We start from the raw sequence: 21,461 nt of genomic DNA, 5'->3' as shown, positions 1-21,461 counted from the left end.
TAAATAAGAGCCTGATCAAAAATGTCCTTTGTGGATATTTTATAGCTGGAGTTGAGAGAATGACAGTAGCAAGCCTGTTGTTCTAAACCAAATTCCATGCATGACTGTTGACATGACTGTTTTGTCTTTATTATAGGGATGAAATGAATGTTCCAGATCAAACCTTCATCACCCAGCAAGTTCAAATTTCAGACTCCAAAAAAATGGTATCATTTGCTAGTATTCCTAAAGGGTTATAGGACTCTTCAGTAGTAAGGAATCTGCTCTCTAATCAAGCAACACACCACTGCTGGCTTTCACTATGCAATGTCTTACTAGTTCACAGTTCCCCAACCCAAACAGCTCTCGGGGATGATCAGACAACATTTTATCACAGCGTCCATACTAATAAGGCATGTTATATATATGGAGAACCTATAGATTCCTTTCTGAAGTAAGCTACTTGGTCAAATGTGTATCTTATTTTTTTATTTTTAATATTTATTATGTATGATTGCTCTATCTGCATATACACCTGAATGCCAGAAGAGGGCATCGAATCTCAGTATAGATGGTTGTGAGCCACCATGTGGTTGCTAGGAATTGAACTCAGGACCTCTGGAAGAGCAGCTAATGCTCTTAACCGCTGAGCCATCTCTCCAGCCCCAAATGTATATTTTTTATTTTTTTGGGTCCTAGTGATTGAACCATTTGCATCCTAGGGCAAAGTGCCTCGTTCTGGAGCTGCCCTTTTGCCCTCTATCTTTTATAGAGGAGCAGACACAAGGTCCTGATGGCTCTTGGCTTTGAGCACAGGTCAGAAGCACCGCGACTTGGAGAACAAAGGAAAGAAAAGACTATTTTTTCAAACTGTATTTTTTTTCCCCTAAGGGTTGTTTTATTTGTACTTTGTTATGCATAATCAGTATAGAATCTGACAAAATACAAATGAGGCCATCTAAGAACAAAAAGAAAAATGCTGTTTTTTTCTGTTTTAGTGATACTAACCTGAATATAACTATAGATTTCATCTAAAAAACAAAAGATTCTTTTGAGCACAAGTAGCTGGCCAAATCAGTTGATTCTAATTAGAGTAACACAGTTCTGATTAGTCATAATTTTTTTTAAGATTTATTTATTATGAATACAATGTTCTGCCTGCATGCCAGAAGAGGGCACCAGATCTTATTATATAGATGGTTGTGAGCCACGATGTGATTTCTGGGAACTGATCTCAGGACCTCTGGAAGTAGCCAATGTTCTTAACCTCTGAGCCATCTCTTCAGGCCCCTGGTCATAATTTTTTAAAAGTAACTTTCTTAATATCTAAGGAAAATATTAGGGATCATGTGGTTAAATTCTACTTGGAATTTAGATAATAACCACTTTTCAACCCAGCCCAAAATTGTTGGATTGAATTATAAACTGTGATTTATAAGAAAACAAAGGGCTTTGTAGTCACAAACTATACATGTCTACTTAGCTTTTGGATAGAAAACAAGTCAGTTGTGTTTTGTTAAAGTGTCTAAAGGCTCTACCAGAGGTGGAATACTCTAATAATCCTATATCCACGGAGTAGGAATTTTCACGTTTGTTTTTTTTTTTTTTACCACCTTCATTTTAATTTACCAAATAACCCAGTGGACTAGAGCAACACCGTACAGAACAGAGGAAAATAAATGACCAGGGCCACACCTCTTGAAGCGCTAAAAATTAAGGAGCCCTCAGCCGTCTAGTTCAGAAAGCCAGGCAGATGAAACAAACTGTTTTGTTCAGCACATCAGCCTCTTCTGACTTAAGGTTTAGATTAAAAGCAAGTTTAAAGGCAGTTGAATAAGTGGTGGCTAAATACTGTCAACACATGAGAATTTGAAGTTTTTTGTAGCCCAATTAATTATTCTATATGAAGAGTTTTAAAAAGTATCAACTAATGAGAAATGCTGGCAAAAGAAAGAATAACATAAAATTTGGCAAATAGTAGGTTAAGCTTGTATAAGGCAAGAGTCTTACCTCTTTTTAAGATTGGAGATTCTTTGATTTCTGGATCAAAAATAGCTTGTGAAATAATTTTTCTAAGGATTTATTTGCACCTGAATTAATGCCTAGAGTATTGATTTAATGATTACTGAAGCAAACCATGAAACATGGCACATGTAACAAAAAGCTAATTTATCACTTGCATCCTGAGGTATCCTTGAGAAGTATTTTAAAAAGAAAGAACACAGGCAATGATAGAATTAAGTGGTGAGCATGAAACACACAGAAGGAAGTGGTATTGAGCAGAAAAGCAGTTGTCACAATGTTGGGATAAGTAAAAATAGGTTACATATCATGTAGTGTGGAAATTGATGGAGGGCTGTGTTTGAGGCTTAACCAGAGGGTGAATTGTTTCATTACTGGAAGATCTATCCCTATGCTGGTAATTTTCCTCCAAGTCACCAGAAGAACAGCATTGTTAGAAGACAGTTCTAAGCTCTCATTTTAGGTAAACTCATCACACAACAGTTACCTCAAAAACAGAAGCATGACGAACAAGTGAAGACCTGGTGTGTTACCTGTAGTCTTCCTACAACTTTCAAGGGACTGAGCATTCTGAGAAAGAGTTTAGTTGTAACGTATTCCATTCTCATGGATCTGATTTGAGCAAAGATGCCAAGTGAAGGTTGCCAAGAATGACAGGAAATTACTCAGGCTGGGCTGAGTCTCGGAAGAACTTGTTTCTAACGCCCCATGGTAGGCATGACTACAGCAGGTGAGGAGAGAGTAGCATCCTCTTCTTTCCACTGAGATGTGATAGTCTTTAACTGAGTATAAAATTGGATGCCCTAAAAAAAAATAAAATAAAATCAAAGGGACATAAAGAGAGTCAGCATATACTTCTGGAAATGTAAATTACTTCTGGGAATTTAAATTATTTTTAGTACTGTGAGCACTACCCATGTTCCTATTTGAGTAATTGGTACAACAAAATCCATTATTTGTTCATGAGATAGTATAACTGAAACATTTATGGGGATATAAACATGGCTCAGCTATTAAAAGCATCTGCTTCTCTTGCAGAGAAACAAGGTTTTATTCCCAGTAGCCACATGGCAGCTCACAACCACGTGTCACTCCAGTTCTTCTGGCCTCTGAAGGCATCAGTCACACATACGATGCATAGATATACATGCAGGCAAAACATTTATAACTGCCCCAAGTTCCCCACATTATGGGGCTAGGCTATTGCTTAATTGGTAGAATGCTTATCTAACATGCATGGAGCCCTGGATTCAATCTCCAACATGTCATAAAACAAGCATGGTAGGGCTGGGTGGTGGTGCACATGCCTTTAATCTCAGCACTTGAGTTTGAGGCCAGCCTGGTCTACAAAGCGAGTCTAGGACAGCCAAAGCTATACAGAGAAACCCTGTCTCCAACCACCCCATCAAAAAAAAAAAAAAAAAAACCCAACAAAAAAAAAAACAAAACATGGTAATATGTGCCTGTAATTCCAACACTCAAGAGGTAGAGGCAGGAGGATCAAGAGTTCAAGGACATCCTTGGCTACACAGTAAACTGGAGACCATCTTAGGATATATATATATATTTATATATTTGACTTGTCTCTAAAACATAAGTCTGGGAAGATGTCTTTGCAGGGAAAATGTCTTTGCAGGTCAAGTAGTTCCCATAGGACCTGAGTTCAGATTCCCAGAACCCATGTAAATGGCAGGTCAGTAGCAAGCCTCAGCAATCCTGCATGGTGAGGTGGGAGGTAGAAACAGACCTCTGGAAGCTCAAAGGCCAGCGAGTCTAGACAAGCAGTCAAAACGGCAAGAATCAATAAGCCTGTCCTCTGACCTCCACATGGACATCCCCGCCCAGCCTCACACAAAGAATTAAAGAAGTAATAAACCACTTAGCACAATACCTACCACATGCTAAACAGTCAACGCTTAGTCATCATTAATATGCTGAAGTTAGAATTTTAAGCATAAGGGTATCAAAGTTGAAAAACTGAACAGTGCAGTCTTGTTAAATTTTCTGGCTACTCTATTTCAGAGCTGACTAAGCAGTAAAGTCAATAGGCTTTGGTCAAATCCTGCTTCTAACCTTATTTACCATAGCTTAACTTTGAGCCCTGTCTGATATAAACTCACCTTTTAGCAAAGCTGTAAGGAGAAATTGAAATGATATAGCAAAGTAACTGGTATTCAACAAATTCTGCTTCTAGTCATCAGTGATAATGAGCTATGTTTTGTAAAGTTGCAAACCTAAAATAGTCTACACACCCAATTCTAAATTACCAAAAACTTTACTAGAGTTAAAGCTTTTTAAGGCCTTGTATTCAATCTACCCCACAAACACATGTATAATATGTATAAAAATAAGCTTGATGTCTTTAAACCAAGACATGATAAATGACTACAAGTCATTCAGATAAAAGAAAAAAAGATAGAGTGGCACAGGAAAAAGAAATGACCTATACAAAGATTTGGGTTTCTTTATGCTCTTTCCTCTAAACCTATTACCTTGACGTACTCAGTGAAGAGAGACTTGGCAAAATTTTGTTAACTTTTAAGTCTTTTTTTTTTTTTTTTAGGAGTCTCAGAAATAAAGCAGAGCAATAGATGACTCCACAGCAGATATAAGTGAATCCTTCTTTATGTAATCTTGCTCTGAGTATGTTCAAGAACGTTTTCAAAGGAAAAGAAAATTCCAACTGAAAAGTTACCTGTTTGCCATAGAAATTGGTGTCTCCCCTGAAGGAGGATCTCGAGCCGGTGAAGGAGAACATGGGCAAAGGCACTGGAATGGGAACATTCACGCCCACCTAAAGAGAACAGAAGCGCATCGAGTACTGGCTGAAGGGCTTAGCAGGGTCCACACAGAAGCACAAAGACATTGACACTAGTTTTATTTTTTCTTTGGTTTTAGATTTTGCTTGCTTTGGGTTTTCTGCAGATAGCAATTTTTAAGGAGTCATCTTGCACCCTGTGCTCCACCCCAAGAAATGGGGAATTGTGGGCAATTAAAAGGGCAGTCTATTCACAGACCTGTCCGACATCCACCATGTGAGAGTATTTCCGGGCAGTGGCTCCGTTGGTGGTGAAGATGGCGGTTCCGTTTCCATATGGGTTGTCATTTACAATCTTGATGGCTTCATCCAGTGTTTCTGTCTCTAAAACCACAAGAACTGGACCAAAAATCTCCTCTTTGTAACAAGTCATACTTGGCTGTCAGGAGAAATGGATCCAGAAAAGTCATATTTTAAAAAAAAAAAAAAAACAAAACTATGTTATGCTTCTTTAGCACTGTAACTCACTACCCATGTCTCCACAAGCACTTTTTTGTTTTAGTAACCATCTTCTCTTATTTCTGTTCAAAAGATAGGAATCTTTAGAGCTACAACTATATAAATAACTAGGATTTGCATTCTTTGCTTTTCAGTACTCTATTTCAAGGTTAAGGCCCATCACCAACACCTATACAACTTGTTTCATACAGTTATTAATGAAAGTTACATGAAAAGTCATTTTATGAATTAAATAGATATTAAGTAAACCAGAACTTTTCTAGAAACTCCTTGCTAAATGCTCTGTAACAAAACAACCCATTCTTATTCATTCCTTTGCTTCCAAATAAGTCTCCAATTTTCATATTGGATCCTACTTAAATATTCAAAACATCCTTCACGAACGCTGCACCTACTCAGCTGTGTTTGTTGCCAATGAGCTTTTCCTCTGCATTTCTGTGGCAAGAAACTTCAACCTGTGACATGTTAGTCAGGACATACAACAAAAAGCCTGCCTCTATTAGTCATGAATGTTAGCTGGGAGACTGTCACACTTTGATCAATAAAAATTGATAGATGATTTTTATCTCTTTTGTTTCTTTCTGGTAAAGATGAAATTAACATTTAGGCATAGGTTAAAGTATTCAATGAGTACTGAGTGTTAATATGTTGATTGGGGCACTGCAGTACTCTCAGCAAGTGGGAAATGAAAGTGTAAGACAAGGGCTACAACTGTAATACCAGGATCATGGGACCCTCAGAGACCACCAGGAGATGACTCGATGCAAGAGCAAGAGAGCTTTATTACGAGAGCGATCAAACACGGGACCTAAGTCTCACTGACACAGCAGTAGAGAAGTAGGACCCTAAACTCTGAATGAGCAGGGTTTTTAAAGGGAAAGACTGTAAGCAGGGGGTTTCCATGACAGCAAACATGGGGGGGTACATGTTTCCATGAGAGAAAGCAGGGGGGTTCATGCCTTGACGTTACAGATTTGGGTAAAAGCCATAGGGGAAAGGTGACCGTTTATATAATCACAATTGCTAGGGAGAGTGTCTCTATTTTTTACTAAACATTTATTCTGTGATATTTCCTGGAGGCCATTGCTTAGAGAGCTAACTTTGTTTTCTGCCAGGTGCACATTCTGTGATATTTTCTGGTACCTGAGTTCAGCTCCCGGTCAAGATGTCTCCTTATTTTAAAATGGAGTCACCCAGGCTAACAAACTCTTCACAACTATTGTTTGTATGCCAAATGTGCTTGTTCTGAAAGCACCTACAAGCTAAGAACAGTTTCTCCTTTATTTTAATGGTTAGGAAAAATTTCAGAAGACTATTTCATAATATAAAATTACAAAATTCAAATGTACAATTGTAAAAATTGAAATTGAACAATTGAAAATGAAAATGTATAATTCAGCTAGGCGCATGCCTATGATCCTAGCACTTGAGGCAGGAGGATCTTTGTGAGTTTAAGGACAGCCTGGTCTACAAAGCCAGTCCAGGACAGCCAAAGCTACACAGAGAAACCTTGTCTCAAAAAACAAGACAAACAAACAAACAAACAAAAAAACCACAGAAAAAAAAAAGAAAATGTACAATTCAATTAAAAATGTACAAATACAAAATCCAAGCTGGGTGAGGTGGTGCCTTTAACCCCAGACAGAGGTGGCGGGTGAGTCCAGGACAGCCAGGGTTCTGTTTCGGAGAGAAGCCCTGTCTCAACACCCCCCCCCCCCCAATAATCCATAAATAAGATTTTACTGGAACACGGCCATGTACTTGTAGTTGATTTTATACTATACCCCAGAGTGGTTGTGACAGAGACTCTATTTCTGCAAAGCTGAAAATATTTAGCCTTCCAAGGAAAGTCTGTTGTACTGGTTAGTTTGTGTCACCTTGACATATCTCAGTCATCTGAGAAGAAGGAACCTTATCAGAGGAATTGCCTCCATCAGATTAGCATGTGGGCAGATCTGTGTGGTGCTTTCTTGATTAATGTGGGTGGTACCATCTTGGGCAAGTTCTCCTGGGTTGTAGGAAAAACCAAGGTGAAGGAGCCATGAGGAGCAAGGTAGTAAAAGCAGCCTTCCTCCATGGTCTCTGCTTCTCTTTCTGCCTCCAGGTTCCTGCCCTGACTTCCCTCAGTGATGGACTGTCATCAAATCAAATCAAAAGAAAACAAAACAAGGGTCTGGAGAGATGGCTCAGAGGTTAAGAGCACTGCTTGCTCTTCCAGAGGTCCTGAGTTCAATTCCCAGGAACCACATGATGGCTCACAACCATCTATAAAGAGATCTGGTGCTCTCTTCTGGCATTCAGGTGTACATGCAGGCAGAACATTGTATACATAATAAAATAAATAAATCTTAAAAAAAAAAGAAAAGAAAAGAAAACAAGACTGTCTTTGACATGAACTCAGTGGCAGGCTCTTTGCCTCCTCCCCGCCCCCTCGAGGGAGGAGGAGCAGCCTTGTGAGGAGGAGCAGCCTTGTTAGGCCACAGAGGAGGACATTGCAGCCAGTCCTGGTGAGACCTGATAAACTAGGGTCATATGGAAGGGGAGAAGGACCATCCCTATCAGTGGACTTAAAGAGGGGCAGGGAGGGGATATGGGAGGGAGGGTGGGATTGGGAGGGAATGAAGGAGGGGGCTATAGCTGGGATACAAATTAAACTGTAATTAATATAAAAAATAAAAAGAAAACAATTAAAAAAAAAAAAAGAAAACAAAACAAAAACCCAGATACACCCCCTTTTTTCCCTAAGTTGCTTTTGGTCATGTTTTATCACAGCAGTAGAAAGCAAACCAAGATATGTGCCATATAGTAAACAGAGTTCTAGTTGGAAGCTGGGGAGATTTATTTACTTAGCTTCCAGACAGAATAACTGAGCAATCCTTGCAAGAGTTATGGCCTTAAATATTAAATATCTTCATTTCTAGAGGGCTGAGATCTCAGGGCCTCTAAGGTGTTTTTAAGCTCTTGCATTTGTGAAATAATCTTGACTTGCTTACCTTGACATTGGAGATGATGGTTGGTCCGACAAAGTTACCATTTTCATAGCCTTTGACTTTAATTTTCCGCCCATCCAGAAGGATAGACGCACCTTCTTTTGTTCCACTATCGATTAGCTTGCACACTCGCTCTTTGGCCTGAGGGGTGATCAGAGGGCCAAGATCAGCTCCAGGCTGGTCTCCTATAAAACAAGTAAAAGTGTCTAAGGATTTTTTTTTTTTTTACTTTATATCTTTTCTTTTTTTCTCCCCCCCCCCACTTATTTATTTAATCACTTCACAGCCTGATTGAAGCTCCTTTCCTCCTCTCTTCCCAATCCCACCTTCATGCCCCCATTCCTCCTCCCCTTCTTCTCAGCTAGCGGAAGGGGTTCCAAAGGAAGGCAACTGGGTCAGAGACAGCACCTACTCCCACTGTTAGGGGACCCGCAGGATGACCACACTGTACTTTTGCTAGGTCCAGCCCAAGCATGCTCTTTGGCTGGTGGTTCAGTCTCTGTGAGCCCCCATGGTCCCAGCTTAGTTTACTTGCGCCTAAGGATTTTACTAACACAGATTTTGCTTGCTGAGATAAGTCTGAATGACAAGTAGAGTTTAAGAGAGTTAACAGTAGGAACAGAAAATGCTCCCCATTGGCAAGGCCAACGCTAAATCCAATGATTCAGTGCCATAAAGGTCTAAAGTTACTTGGCAGTTGACTACCTGCATTGACCCGAAGATTTTTGGCGCGCTCCACCAGTTCCGGCAGCCACTTCTTTGCTTCTCCCACAAGGATGGCTGTTGAGAGAGCCATGCAACGTTGGCCAGCAGCTCCAAATGCTGCCCCAACCAGTTGGTTGAGGGTGTTTTCCTTATTGGCATCTGGCATGACTACCCCATGGTTTTTGGCTCCCTAAAGAAATGCAAAAAGCACACAGGTCTTCCTTAGATAAATTCAGTTAAACCAAAATACTTAAGCAAAGAAGCTGATGTATGAGAGTTTATGAAAAGAATTTATCTTTTCTTATTTTGAACAAATATTTATTTATTATTATTATTATGTTTTAGTTTTAAATTTTTGCAGTATTGAGAATTGAACCTAGACCTCATGCATGCCAGGCAATGGTCAGCCTTTTATTTTGAGACAAAGTCTCACTAGGTTGCCAAAGCTAGTATTGAACTCTGTAGCACAGGACAGATTACTTTTAATTCTGCTGAGATCTAAGCAATACTAAACAGGGCTTCACATTACTTTAATCTCTGTGAGAAGCTGATGCATCCATTTAGATCAAAGCCATTAACAAGGTGGTGGGCAGTGGAGGCTCAGTTACTTTCAAATTGACAAGTTAAGAAACGTAGACTACAAAAGCAAACCATGTATCATATGAGAGACATATGAACCAGTGCCTTATGTGGGCTGGCCTTCCCAATTCTTTAACAAAATGGTTGCTGTAAAAACAAAATAACCTTAGGGATAACCAGTGGAGGAAGGGTTGGTTTCAAGACAGGGCTTCCTTATGCAGCCCTGGCTCTCTTGGAACTCAGACTGTAGAGCAGGCTGGCTTGGAGCTCAGAGATCCACCTGCCTCTGCCTCGCTGGGATTAAAGAAAGGCGTGTGCCATCAAGCTCTCTACCACATTTTTAAAGCCATATCATTAGTAGTTAGAGCACACTTTTAAAAGAAGCAAGAAATAAGGTCTAGAGAGAGAAGATTTGGCTGTTACTGCTGAAGACTAAAGAATCTTAAGATTCTTAAGGAGGAATATGCCCTTTGTCACCAAGATTAATTGCGTATGATAAAATATGGTCACCGTAGCAGAATAAAACTTCACAAGGCCAGGGCCTAGGAGGAAATTCAGGATGAAATGGTGAGCACTGGCCTTCATGAGCTACGGAATGAGTAGCCTGTCTACTGAAGGGCATTCCCACCCTTACATATACACAGAGCCAAGTTTGAGGAGCAAAAGGAATGAGACGTCACCATATTGGCTTGAACCCTCTTGCCATTTCTTGACCCTCTTTCGAAGATGTACTCTCCTGCCTGGTTGGATCCCACAAAGCTGATTGCTTTGATGTCTGGATGATCACAAATAAAATTTACAGCTTTAAAAAGAAAATAAATGATTACCACAAGGAATAAGTAGCCCATGGGCTCATCAATACATCAAATCTGCCCTTTCCCGTATTGTGAATTAACACTCATACATTTCGGCATGGAAATTCCACTGTGACCTGGGATCGCTTAATTACAATGTTTTGTTTTTGAGACAGGGTCTCACTATGTAGCCCTACGTGCTAGACCACACTGCTCGCAAACTCAGATTCACCTGCTTCTGTCTCCCAAACATTGGTATTATAGACATGTGCACCACACCAGTCTTTAAATTGCAATCTCTAATTTATTCTCTCTTTACTAGTCCAGAACTTCCACAGATATCAAGCTTGTGTGCCAAGTGTCTTTGCATGCTGATCCATTTAGACAACCTATAAAGGCTACAATTTCTACTTTCCTCAAAGAAAATAACATTCTTTCAAAACCTGACCTTTTTATTTTATCCTTTAAGAACAAGTTATGTCTCAGATTCTCAGATACTTACATCCTCATGTAAGTGATAGGTACCCACTCTTGGTAGGGCACACTATTTAAACGTAAGAACCTGGATAGATGGACCCTAATTTCCCTAATTGCTGGCAGTGTTACTTAGAGCAAATGACTTAATTGTACTCTGCCTTTGCCTTCTCATTTGAAAGATGAAAAACAGGGCCCTCCTGAAAGCGTTGTTAAGACATTAAACAAGAAAATAACCTTTCTCTTCACGCTCATCTTCGTCTGGCCCTAATTCATTTTTCTGGTGTTCCACTGTGCAGTATAGCTCACCCAGATGGTGAGACGGTTAAGCCACATGACCTTTAAACATCGAGGTTACTATTAGTAAATCCTTCCTTGCTAATTTCCTCATCCTAAAACACCCAGTCACAGAGCTGGAGAGATGGCTTAGTGGTTAAGAATGCTTCTCACCCTCTCAGAGGACAGGAATTCAGTTCCCAGCACCCACACTGGGCACCTCACAACCACCTGTAAGCTCACCTCAGGGTATCCACACCTGTGTGGCCAACACACACAGAGTCACATGCACATTAAGTAAACATTCAAGTCCCCAATCAATGTCAAACACCTTAGTGTGGGGGTCAGGTTAAGTAGTCATATAAAAAAGTCACCTTCATGCTGTCCGTGGATAATGTTCAGTGTTCCATCGGGGGCACCAGAATCCTGAAGCAACTTAGCAAGAAGCATTGTTGCTCCGGGTACTCGCTCTGATGGCTTCATTAGGAAAGTATTTCCACAAACCATAGCCATGGGAAACATCCAAAGGGGGATCATGGCAGGAAAATTAAATGGTGCGATGCCTGCACACACACCCAGAGGCAGGCGGTAGGAATAAAGGTCCATGTCTTTGGTGATAGATGGCATGGTCTCTCCCAGCATGAGGGATGTCACACTGCAGGCGTGCTCGACCACCTCTGGAAGAAAGAGGACACGAGTCTGGCCACCCAGTGCCTTTCCATGCCCAACACTAGTTAGCTTTGTCATTCTCTATTCAGTCCATTCAGGTCACTGATGGGGATGCGTCATCCATGCGGGAAGCTTAAGTAAACAGATTCTCTGAGTGACATACATATATGTTCTCAAACACCATTTGAGCTTAAAAAAAAAAAATCAAAAACCAGTAAATTAGTCTTAAAGGTACCAGATAAATACTGCCTTAAAAATATTTTTAAAGAGCTGGGAGTGGTGGCACACGCCTGTAATCCCAGCACTCTGGGAGGCAGAGGCAGGCAGATCTCTGTGAGTTCAAGGCCAGCCTGGTCTACAGACTGAGTCCAGGCCAGGAAGGAATCCCTGATGCTAGTACACAACTTACAACCCTAGCCCATGGGAGGCTGAGGTAAGGAGTACCATGGGTCAGAGCCAGGCATGGCTACCTAGTAAGTTCCAAGGCAGCCAGAGATCTCAGTGAGCCTTGCCTCAAGAGACAAAAACAAACAAAACAAAAGGAAATGGAAAAAGATACCACAGGACAGCAAAATCCACATAAAGGAAGGATCAACCTCCCCATTCTGGGGTCTGCCTCCCATCTTTTCATCTTTCCCACAAGTCCCAAGAGGGGTTCCCAGCTTACGAAGGCCTCGGAATACATCTCCTTCGGCATCAGCTAGAGTCTTTCCTTGTTCCAATGTGATTAACCTGGCAATTTCTTTCTAAAGAGAAAACATATGAACAGAAACCAATCCAAGGATGTTCCTTTATATTATTTACTTGCTTAATGTTGGGAATATACTTCACGATTTTATTGTGTTGTTGTTGTTGTTTTGAGACAAGGTCTCATGTAACTCAGACCAGCCCCAAACTCACTCTATAGTTGAGGCTGGCCTTGAACTCCTGATGGGCCTGCCTCCACCACCCAAGTGCTGGGATTACAGGCATGACCAGGGTCTTGCTCATGTTGACTAAGCGTGTATGATACTGCTGAGCTTTCAACCCAGCCCCTATTCTTCTCCAAGGAAAAACAAAACTGAGGGAGAACGTGAATGAGAAAAAGAATCACGACCACTGTCCTTCTGTGTTGTGGCGTTAGAGAGGACAGCTGGTCAAGACTCTGAAGAGGTGACCAACATGCCCTCGAAACAGGCCAGAAAACGACGCAAACTTCTTACCAGGTTTTCTTTAATAAGTTGTTGGTAGCGGAGCAGGACCTGCTGGCGGGTTAAAATAGATGTGTCTGCCCATGCAGGGAAAGCACGTTTGCAGGCAGCCACGGCCGCATCCATTTCAGCTTTGGTGGACTGAGGGACCCGACCAATAACCTCATTGGTGGCCTGAAAAGAAGCCATCACATTCACCAGCGCTTCACTTTTCCCACGTGGGCCTACTCACAGCAGCAACACGTCCTTTGTGGTAGAGCCCTACCCCCTCCCCTCACCTTGCCCCTTGCTCCCAAAATTCTAGGCTGGTAGGTTTAAGTCCCAGAAAAGTTTTGCTTACTGGGTTGTGGATGTCAATCCATTTGTCACTTTTGGATTCAACAAATTTCCCATCAATGAAGAGCTTTACAGTTGGCTAGAGAAAAACATACATACACATACACAAAAAAAAATTAATTATTATTTTGCTTCTTTTTCTCTTGTGAAGAAGGAATTCGGTGGATAATTGGATTTAACCGCTGAGCCATCTTTCTAGCCTTTCCTCACCCAAAAGTTAAACTTCCAGGAGCAATAGAAATGTTTATACTGGGTGCTGAAGAGAGAGATGGCTCAGCAGTTAAGGGCGCTGGGTGCTCTTCCAGAGTTCCAAGGTTCCATCCCCAGCATGTACTCACAACCATCTAGAACCAATTCCAGAGTATTTGATGCCCTCTCTTGGCCTCTGCAGGCACAAGACACGCACAAGGCACTGACATACATGCAGGCACAGTACTGATAAACACATAAAGATTTAAATAAGAAACACAAAACTAAAAGTTATATACTTTTTGATCATAACCATCCAAGAAGAGAATGCCTGAAAATTATAATGCATTCCTTCTCAGAAGTTCATCTTTAGCACCAAAGTTACTCACCACTGATGAGGAGAAGGAGGCTGCTGGGTACCATGTAGAGTTTACTTTAGAGGAAACCTACGGGATTAAATGGTATCTGATGAATTGCCAGGTTAGTGCTGCCCCCCCCCCCCCCCCCCAGACTCCACGGAAGGATGGAATAGACTTGGAAAAGGAACAGACAGAGGTAGTGGCTGAAGAGAGGGAACAAGGTAGGAGAGGGGTCGCAGAGTTAAGAGGGCAGAGAACAGACCCAGGAAGAGCAAGGGCGAGAGGACAGAAGGCCTGTAGAGAAAAGAGAAACTCAAAGTGGGGATATCTGTGTGACAAGCTAGAGACCTAAGTCAGGGTAAGCTCCTGGGAGAATATGAGGGACACTCAAAGCAGTGGCCCACACTTTTAATCCCAATACTCAGGAGGAAGGCATTCTCTGTGAGCTTGGGCTCCATAGTGAGTTTCAGGCCACTAAGATTATTTCAAGGGTGTTGGAGAGATGGCTCAGCGGTTAAGAGCACTGTCTGCTCTTTCAGGGGTCCCAAGTTCAATTCCTGGCAACCACATGGTAACTTACAACCATCTATAATGTGATCTGGTGTCCTCTTCTGGCATTCAGGTGTGCACGCAGATAGAGCACTCATATACATAAAATCAATATATCTTTAAAAAAAATACCCTATTTCAATAAAACTTGGCAAGTGGCTGTTAGAATGCTGAACATCACATAGCTACTGTGATTGCATAAAGGGATTTAGTATTTGGACGCAAGAAGCATATAGTTTTGTTTTGAGACAGAGTCTCAAAGCCCAGGCTTTCCTGGGGCTTTTTATGTAGCCGAAGCCCTTGAACCCATGACGATTCCCTACGTCAGCCTCCTAAGTACGGGATTATAAGCACAAGCAACCACATAACACTTAGGATCATATGCCTTTTTGTTTGTTTTTTGAGACAGGGTCTCTCAATGTAGTCCTGGAATTCAATATATAGACAGAGATCCACCCGCCTCTGCCTCTCAAGTGTTGGGATTAAAGACATTTTTTTTTTTTTCAAGACAGGATTTCACTCTGTATCCTTGGCTGTCCTAGAACTCACTCCTTATGATCAGCCTGGTCTCAGAGATCCACTTGCCTTTGTGTGGGCTAAAGGCAGCTATACCATTGTCCGGTGGGCTATTTTAGTTAAGTCTATTTGTAGGTACAAGTGCTGTCACTGGACCTCCTCTGTCCCCTTCCTCTTAGCCCCAGGTACTGAGGATCAAACCTGGGGTCTTGTGTATGCTACGCAAGCCTCCTACCACTGAGCTACATCCGCAGCTTTGGCTATAGAGTCTTTTTGTTTGTTTGGTTTTTGTTTTTCTGTGTAGCCTTGGCTCTCTTGGATTTGCTTTGTAGACCAGGCTGGCCTTGAACTCACAGAGATCTTCCTGTCGCTGCCTCCCTGGAGAGCTGGGATTATAGGCATTTGCCACTGTGCCTGGCTTGTATAGTCTTTAATCCTAGAGCTGGGGAGGCAGAGGTAGGCAGACCTCTGAATTCAAGACTACTCTGGTCTAAATAGTGAGTTCCAAGCCAGCAGAGCTATGTAGTGAGACCATGTCTCAAAAAAAAGTTTGTGTGGGAGGGGCAGGAATAGGTCCCCACAAACTGAGGACTAGCCTGGTAGTCTACATAGTGAAGGCTAGAAGGAAAAAAACCAAACAAACCCAACAACTAACCAAATGAAAATACTGACAAGAAATTAGGAGACACAGAAAATTATAGAAACAATAAATCATAAAGATCATTGTCCTAGATTTCCAGGGAAGTCTTGATTTAAGCAATCTTTTTAGTCATTGTATCATATTTTGCAAAATACAGTTACCATAAGTCTAACAAAAGTACTTAATATGATGTGTAAAGTAAATGTTGAAGACAGCATAAATCAATATAAATATAATAAACCGTAAATAATATTGTCTTTGGGCAATGTGAATGTAGATTAAATAATAATAAAATGTGATTATTTGTTCACACATACTTGAATACAACTGTTTATAACACCTTTACTTCAATTAGTCCCAAACTTGGTAATGATTCAAATGTCCACTATTAGATAATATGATCAAAGTACATATGTATGAAATTATCACAATGGAACCTGTTTTTTTTAAATAGAATATATGCTAATAGTGAAATTTTTAAAATGCCTCCACAAGGAGAACAACAGACCCCAAAATACCTGGGCCTAGGGGGGCCTGCAGAGAACGATACTCCAACCAAGGACCTTGTATGGAGAAGACCTAGACCCTGTTCAAGGAAGCCCATTGGCTGTTCAGTTTTCAAGTGGGTTCCCAAATAAGGGGTACAAGGACTGTCTCTGACATGAACTCAGTGTCTGGCTCTTTGATCACCTCCCTCTGGAGGGGTACAGCCTTGCTAGGCCACAGAGGAAGATGATGCAGCCAGCTTTGATGAGACCTGATAAGCTAGTATCAGCTAGAAGGGGAGGAGGTCTTCCCCTATCAGGGGACTAGGGAAAGGACATAGGGGGAGGAGAGGAAGGGTGGGAATGGGAGGAGATGAGAGATGGGGCTGCAGCAAGGATACAAAGTGATTAAATTGTAATAAATAAATAAATAAAATGCAATAGTTGAGGGTGGAGATGGACTTCAGGAAGCTGAAAGATCATATATTCAAGGCCAGTCTGGGCTACCAAGTGAGACTGTGTTCCAAGTGGGAAAAAAATAGATGAAACATTAGATTATTTATTTATATAAAACCAGGCAATACAAGTTCATACATAACACCATCAGATTTGTAGTCACCCATGGATGAAAGGGACAGCAGTAAGGAGCGCTAAAAGGGAATTTTTTGGAGTGATGAATATTTTTATTAGTTTGTGATATTTTCACAGGCATTAACTCTTATCAAATGATATATGTACATATTGTTTTGTGTCAATTTCAGTTTAGAGGCTATTTTAGAAATGGTACAGGTACCCCATGGCAGGGGAATATGTCAATATTTTACAGGGAGTTGAGGGAAGCTCAATTATAATAATGTTAAATCTTACATTGTATTTCTAAAAACAGTGTTCAACATGTTACAAAAGTTGACTTGAGCAATATTCAGGTAAAAGATGTAAAAGAAAGTTGGGATGATGGTTTCTGCGGCCACCTTGAAAAGGTCATTCATGACAATGGTCCCTTTGGCCACTGCCCACTCTCACCAATAGCGGGCTTCATGCTATACTACACTATGTGTCTCGCTTGAATTCCTTTGATGGTGATCACAGGACCAGAGAGCTGAGGAGAGAAAAGCAAAACCCCGGTGACCAGTGGGTTTTTTCACCCTCACCTTGAGATCTCTGATACTGCCAAATGGATTCCTTCTCTTAATTGTCTTTGCTTCCTTAACTCCCATCAACTTTTTAATCTACTCCAACCTTCATAACCAAGTATCAGTGACGCCAAGTCTTCCTTAGACCTAACCTCACAGCTAATTACTCTTTCTTGAAGCCCTTTCATTTCTCCTATGTTGCCCTGGTGTCTTTTCTACCCATCCCTCTATTTCTTTGTATTCCTCGTTATCTCCTGGGTCCCGTTTTTGGCAATGAAAGACAAAGCAGCAAAAACCTCCCCGATGGCTTTCTACTGCCTTTGCAATTAAGATCAACACCCCTGGTGTTCAGAGGCTCCACACAGTGCTTTTGCTTTTCTAGTTTCATAGCTGACTTGCTACTTCCTCCTTGCTCTCTACTCCAACCGTCCTGGAGTTAGACATTATACTGTGTTGTCCCAAGGTTGGCCTAAGACTTCTAGACATGTTTTATCTTCTTTGCTTTTGAATATGCTGAGCCATCTTGTCTGACACCGTTTAATTCCATTTGCCTGGCTTGTTCTTAACTCCCTTGGGTTTCTAGCTGGCTGTCATCCTCTCTAGGAGGCCTCACCCTCATGTATGGGCTCAGTACCTGAGTGTGGAGTTCATCAAGCACTCAAGTCCTCCATTTTTCATTCCACAGCACAGGACAATAGTTTGCTTACATATTAAGTCTCCCTCTCTTTAGATCACTAGACCATCATGTCCTCTGTCCCTAGCCTGATCCTTTGAATAGACTGAGGATTTGTTAATATTTTACAGAACCAAAGGGTGAATACTCACTGAGCAGTGATTTGTTACAAATGTTGTTTCATGTGTTCTGTCTTAAGGATAGAAAGTGCACAGATCAGCTAATTTAAGCACTGCAAGTGAGTTAAGCTTTATGTTTTCACTTACACACACAGCCTTCCTGCCCACTATAATGAAATATAACCAAGTAGTTTTTGCAGAATGAAATCTGTTTTGTATTTCTTAAGAAATACTCATTAATATTCTTAAGAAATACTCATTAGTTTCCTGAAGACACTAATCCATCACTTTCACTCTCTAGATCAGTGATTCTCAACTTTCCTAACACTGTGACCCTTTAATACAGTTCCTCATGTTGTGGTGACCCCCAACCATAAACTTATTTTGTTGCTACTTCCTAACTATAATTTTGCTACTGTTGTGAACTGTAATGTCAATATCTGCTATGCAGGCTATCTGATACGAAAGGGTGGGTTCTTCAGCCCCGAGGGGTCTCAACTCACAGGCTGAGAACTGCTCTAAGCATTAACTTCCTATCTACTGGTTTTCTGTCTTTTCCCTTGGCCAGTGGCTTGATAATCTTGCCAGATACAGAGTCAGCCCTTTTAGTAGCTTGTGCTGAACTGGACAGGCTGAGTTTGGGGCTCTTTCCCTATATCCCTTGGCACCCCCAACTGCTAGCACATTGTGCTACAGTTGCGAATGTGTTAAAAGTCTAGGGCAGTGCAAAGAAAGAAAGGCATGCCAAGATCTAAGTCCTAAATTCTCCACTCCATCAGTCACTAACTAGGTGAAGTTGGGTCAGACCTGACCCAAGTGTCAGCCAATTCACGTCACTACATTTTAAAATTCTCATCTTCACAGATATTCTTAAAATTAGACAGTGGTGGAGGTAGGGTTAAATTCAGAGATTTGTATTGCATCATTGAGGCAGGTCACTGGGTTTCTTTCAGGTGGTTTTCTTATCTCTGAATGGAAAAGATAATATCACACAAAGCAGAGAAGGAGAGTGTCTAGGTTAAATTCTACTATTCCCAAAACAGAAGACATAGGCTGAATACTTAAAAAAACAAAACAAAACTGAAAACTCACTCATTATTTTGTATGCTATCCTGAAAAATAAAATTTAAAAACTCTGAAAATATGAATTTGATCCTTCACCGGTTCTCTTGATGGTCTTCTAATATTCATGGCTGTCAGAATTTAGACTGTTTTCTCTTTTCTCTGTATTTTTCTCTTTTTCTTTATGTCTTTGTGTATGTTGTGTGTGTGTTCGTGTGTGGGAGAGATAGGGGCTTGGTATGCCATCCAGGTGTTTTTTCCTTGTTGTTTCTGTTAAGGCTTTTGCTGTTGTAAATTTTTCTGTATGTGCGAGCGTATGCAACACGTGCACAGGTGCCCTTAGAGACCAGACGGCATCAGGACCCCCCGAAGCTGGAGTGAGAGCCGGTTGTCAACTACCCAGTGTGAGTGCTGGGAACTGAACACAGGTCCTCTGAAGAGGAGGGAACACTCAACCTCTGAGCTACCTCTTCAGCTCCCAATTTTATTTTTTTTTATTTTAGAAATCATTTTTGTTGATTTTTTTTCAGTAACCATTTACCAAGTAATATAGGTTTCATTAAAGTATTTTCAGGCATGTCGTTATACTGTGTTGCTCTTCATTCTCTTCTTCAACTGCCCTCATCTCCCCTCCTGCTCTCTGGTGGGTTCACTTCCCAGGCTGGTTTTGAAGTAGTCTCAGGAGATATTCCTGCCTCCGTTTCTCTGAGAGCTGGGCCTATATACAAGAGCCACCATGCCCATGTAGACTAGCCTTTATCACAGCGTCATGCTACACTAAATTCTAATTGTCTAAGAACTATCTCTGGTCTTTTTCCAAGTCAGTTCAGAGGTTTCTGCAATTTGGTTCTTAAAGAGAAAAACAACACACAACGGAAGAGAGATTCTGTCCCTTTGTCCAAGGGGCAAAATAGCTGAATATTCTCAGGAACTCATGGTGCTGGGAATAACAGTGAAAGGGGAGCAGCTTTTATAAAGGATTTTAAGAGGTTGGTAATTGGAAGATGCAGAGTGGAAATGTTCCTGACACTAGAAAAATGACACCAGAATACAGCTAGGGGAGTGAAGTCATGCCGACCCTCTAAGACCTCTAAGACCTTCAGTTCATTCTTCACACTGTTTCATTAAACAGAATATTCAAACCTGAGCCTTTGGTGACTCCACTGAGAATCTAACACATGCACACATTTCTGCAGTAGAACTAGAAACCTGATGAACAGAAATCGATTTCATATAAAATTGCAACCATATAGGACGCATGAATATGAATAAGAAAGAGACAATGTTGCTTAATGCCAGATTATGAATCTTCCCAGGAACACAGCAAATCTTGCCTCACATTCTAAGTCCTTACTAAGGTGCCAACAGACGGGAAAGGCTATCTACAAAGCTGGGGATCACGAGCATGCAGCTCTACAAGCTCCTACAAGCTCCTTTGGGCTAGCTTCTGTGTCGTTCCAATCCCAGTCTGTCAGGATGGAGGGTGTGTTGGAGCTGACTCTGGGAACGTGTCTGCCTAGGTTCTCATTTTCTACCACCTGTATGGGAAATATTTAGTTCTTTGAATTAAGTAGCATTAGCCAAACAACGTGCCCTTGTTTACCTCCAAAAGTTAAACTTCGTTTAATTTCGCTGCGAAAGTTTAACTTCGGCCAGAGCTTGGAAAAAACAAAACAAAACTCTAAGAGCCAGACTAGTCTGTGAAAACAGTTAGCAAATGGCTGCCTTTGATGTGGAAAGCTAGAGTACATTTCTCGGAAGATTCAAAGTTCCTTCGCTGACTCTCCTTCCAGGTCCCTTCCCCCTAACCCCTTCCTTCAGATAGAGGATGGGTGGGGGAAGGGACCTCCTGGCAAAGGAAAATACTCTAGGAAAGGTGACCAAAAGGGGGAGTTTCTGGGGAACAGAGGTGAAAGGGAGACCTTGGGAGGAACCAAGGAGGCAAGCCAGCGAGTGACAGCAGGGACTGAGCTGGGCTGGAGGTGGGTGGGTCGGAGTTAGAAAAGGAAAGTGTCAGGAGCAAAAGAGGGGAGGACCAGGAGCGACGGTCCGGGGCTAGATCCCAGGCCCAGAAGGTACAGAGTGACGTCCCGCACGGGTCTGGTGGAACATGAGGGTCGGCCAAGAAGGGGCTGGGCCAAGAAGTCTGTCCGGCAGGAACACGGTTTAGAGACCGGACGGAAAGGACCCATTCCTAACGTTATGGTCCCTCGTCGCCACCCTCACTCGCCTGCAGGATCCGGGACCGCACTGCCGCCGCTGCCGCCACCACCGCCGCCATGGCTCACCACCGACCCTGCCAAGCACCCTGCTGCTTAGCTGCCAGGGCCTCCAGCAAAGTTGCGCCGCTAGGCCACGCCCTCCACACGGCCCAGCCCTCCCATTGGAGGCGAGAGCTACTTCTCACAACCAATCACTTGTCAGAGCTCTTGACTCCGCCCATTA

At 41.8% G+C, this 21,461-nt stretch overlaps 1 protein-coding gene across 1 annotated transcript; it reads right to left on the bottom strand.

The window, feature by feature from the left end:
• Positions 1-850: 850 nt before the first annotated feature.
• Aldh6a1 (aldehyde dehydrogenase 6 family member A1) lies at positions 851-21,342 on the bottom strand. Its single transcript, XM_055592880.1, has 12 exons — positions 21,247-21,342; positions 13,870-13,926; positions 13,296-13,370; positions 12,968-13,129; positions 12,433-12,511; positions 11,471-11,773; positions 10,233-10,354; positions 8,974-9,163; positions 8,272-8,453; positions 5,019-5,198; positions 4,697-4,795; positions 851-2,804 (listed from the first exon to the last, which is right to left on the bottom strand). Exons 1-12 carry the CDS (start codon positions 21,295-21,297, stop codon positions 2,700-2,702), a joined length of 1,605 nt encoding a protein of 534 aa, XP_055448855.1. The 5' UTR covers positions 21,298-21,342; the 3' UTR covers positions 851-2,699.
• Between the last annotated feature and the right edge of the window lie 119 nt (positions 21,343-21,461).

Source organism: Psammomys obesus, unplaced genomic scaffold (genome assembly GCF_907164565.1).
Source record: "Psammomys obesus unplaced genomic scaffold, mPsaObe1.curated_primary_1811, whole genome shotgun sequence".
Lineage (NCBI taxonomy): Eukaryota > Metazoa > Chordata > Mammalia > Rodentia > Muridae > Psammomys > Psammomys obesus.
The sequence above is the reverse complement of the archived record's forward strand: the minus strand, read 5'-3'. Positions and strand labels throughout refer to the sequence as shown.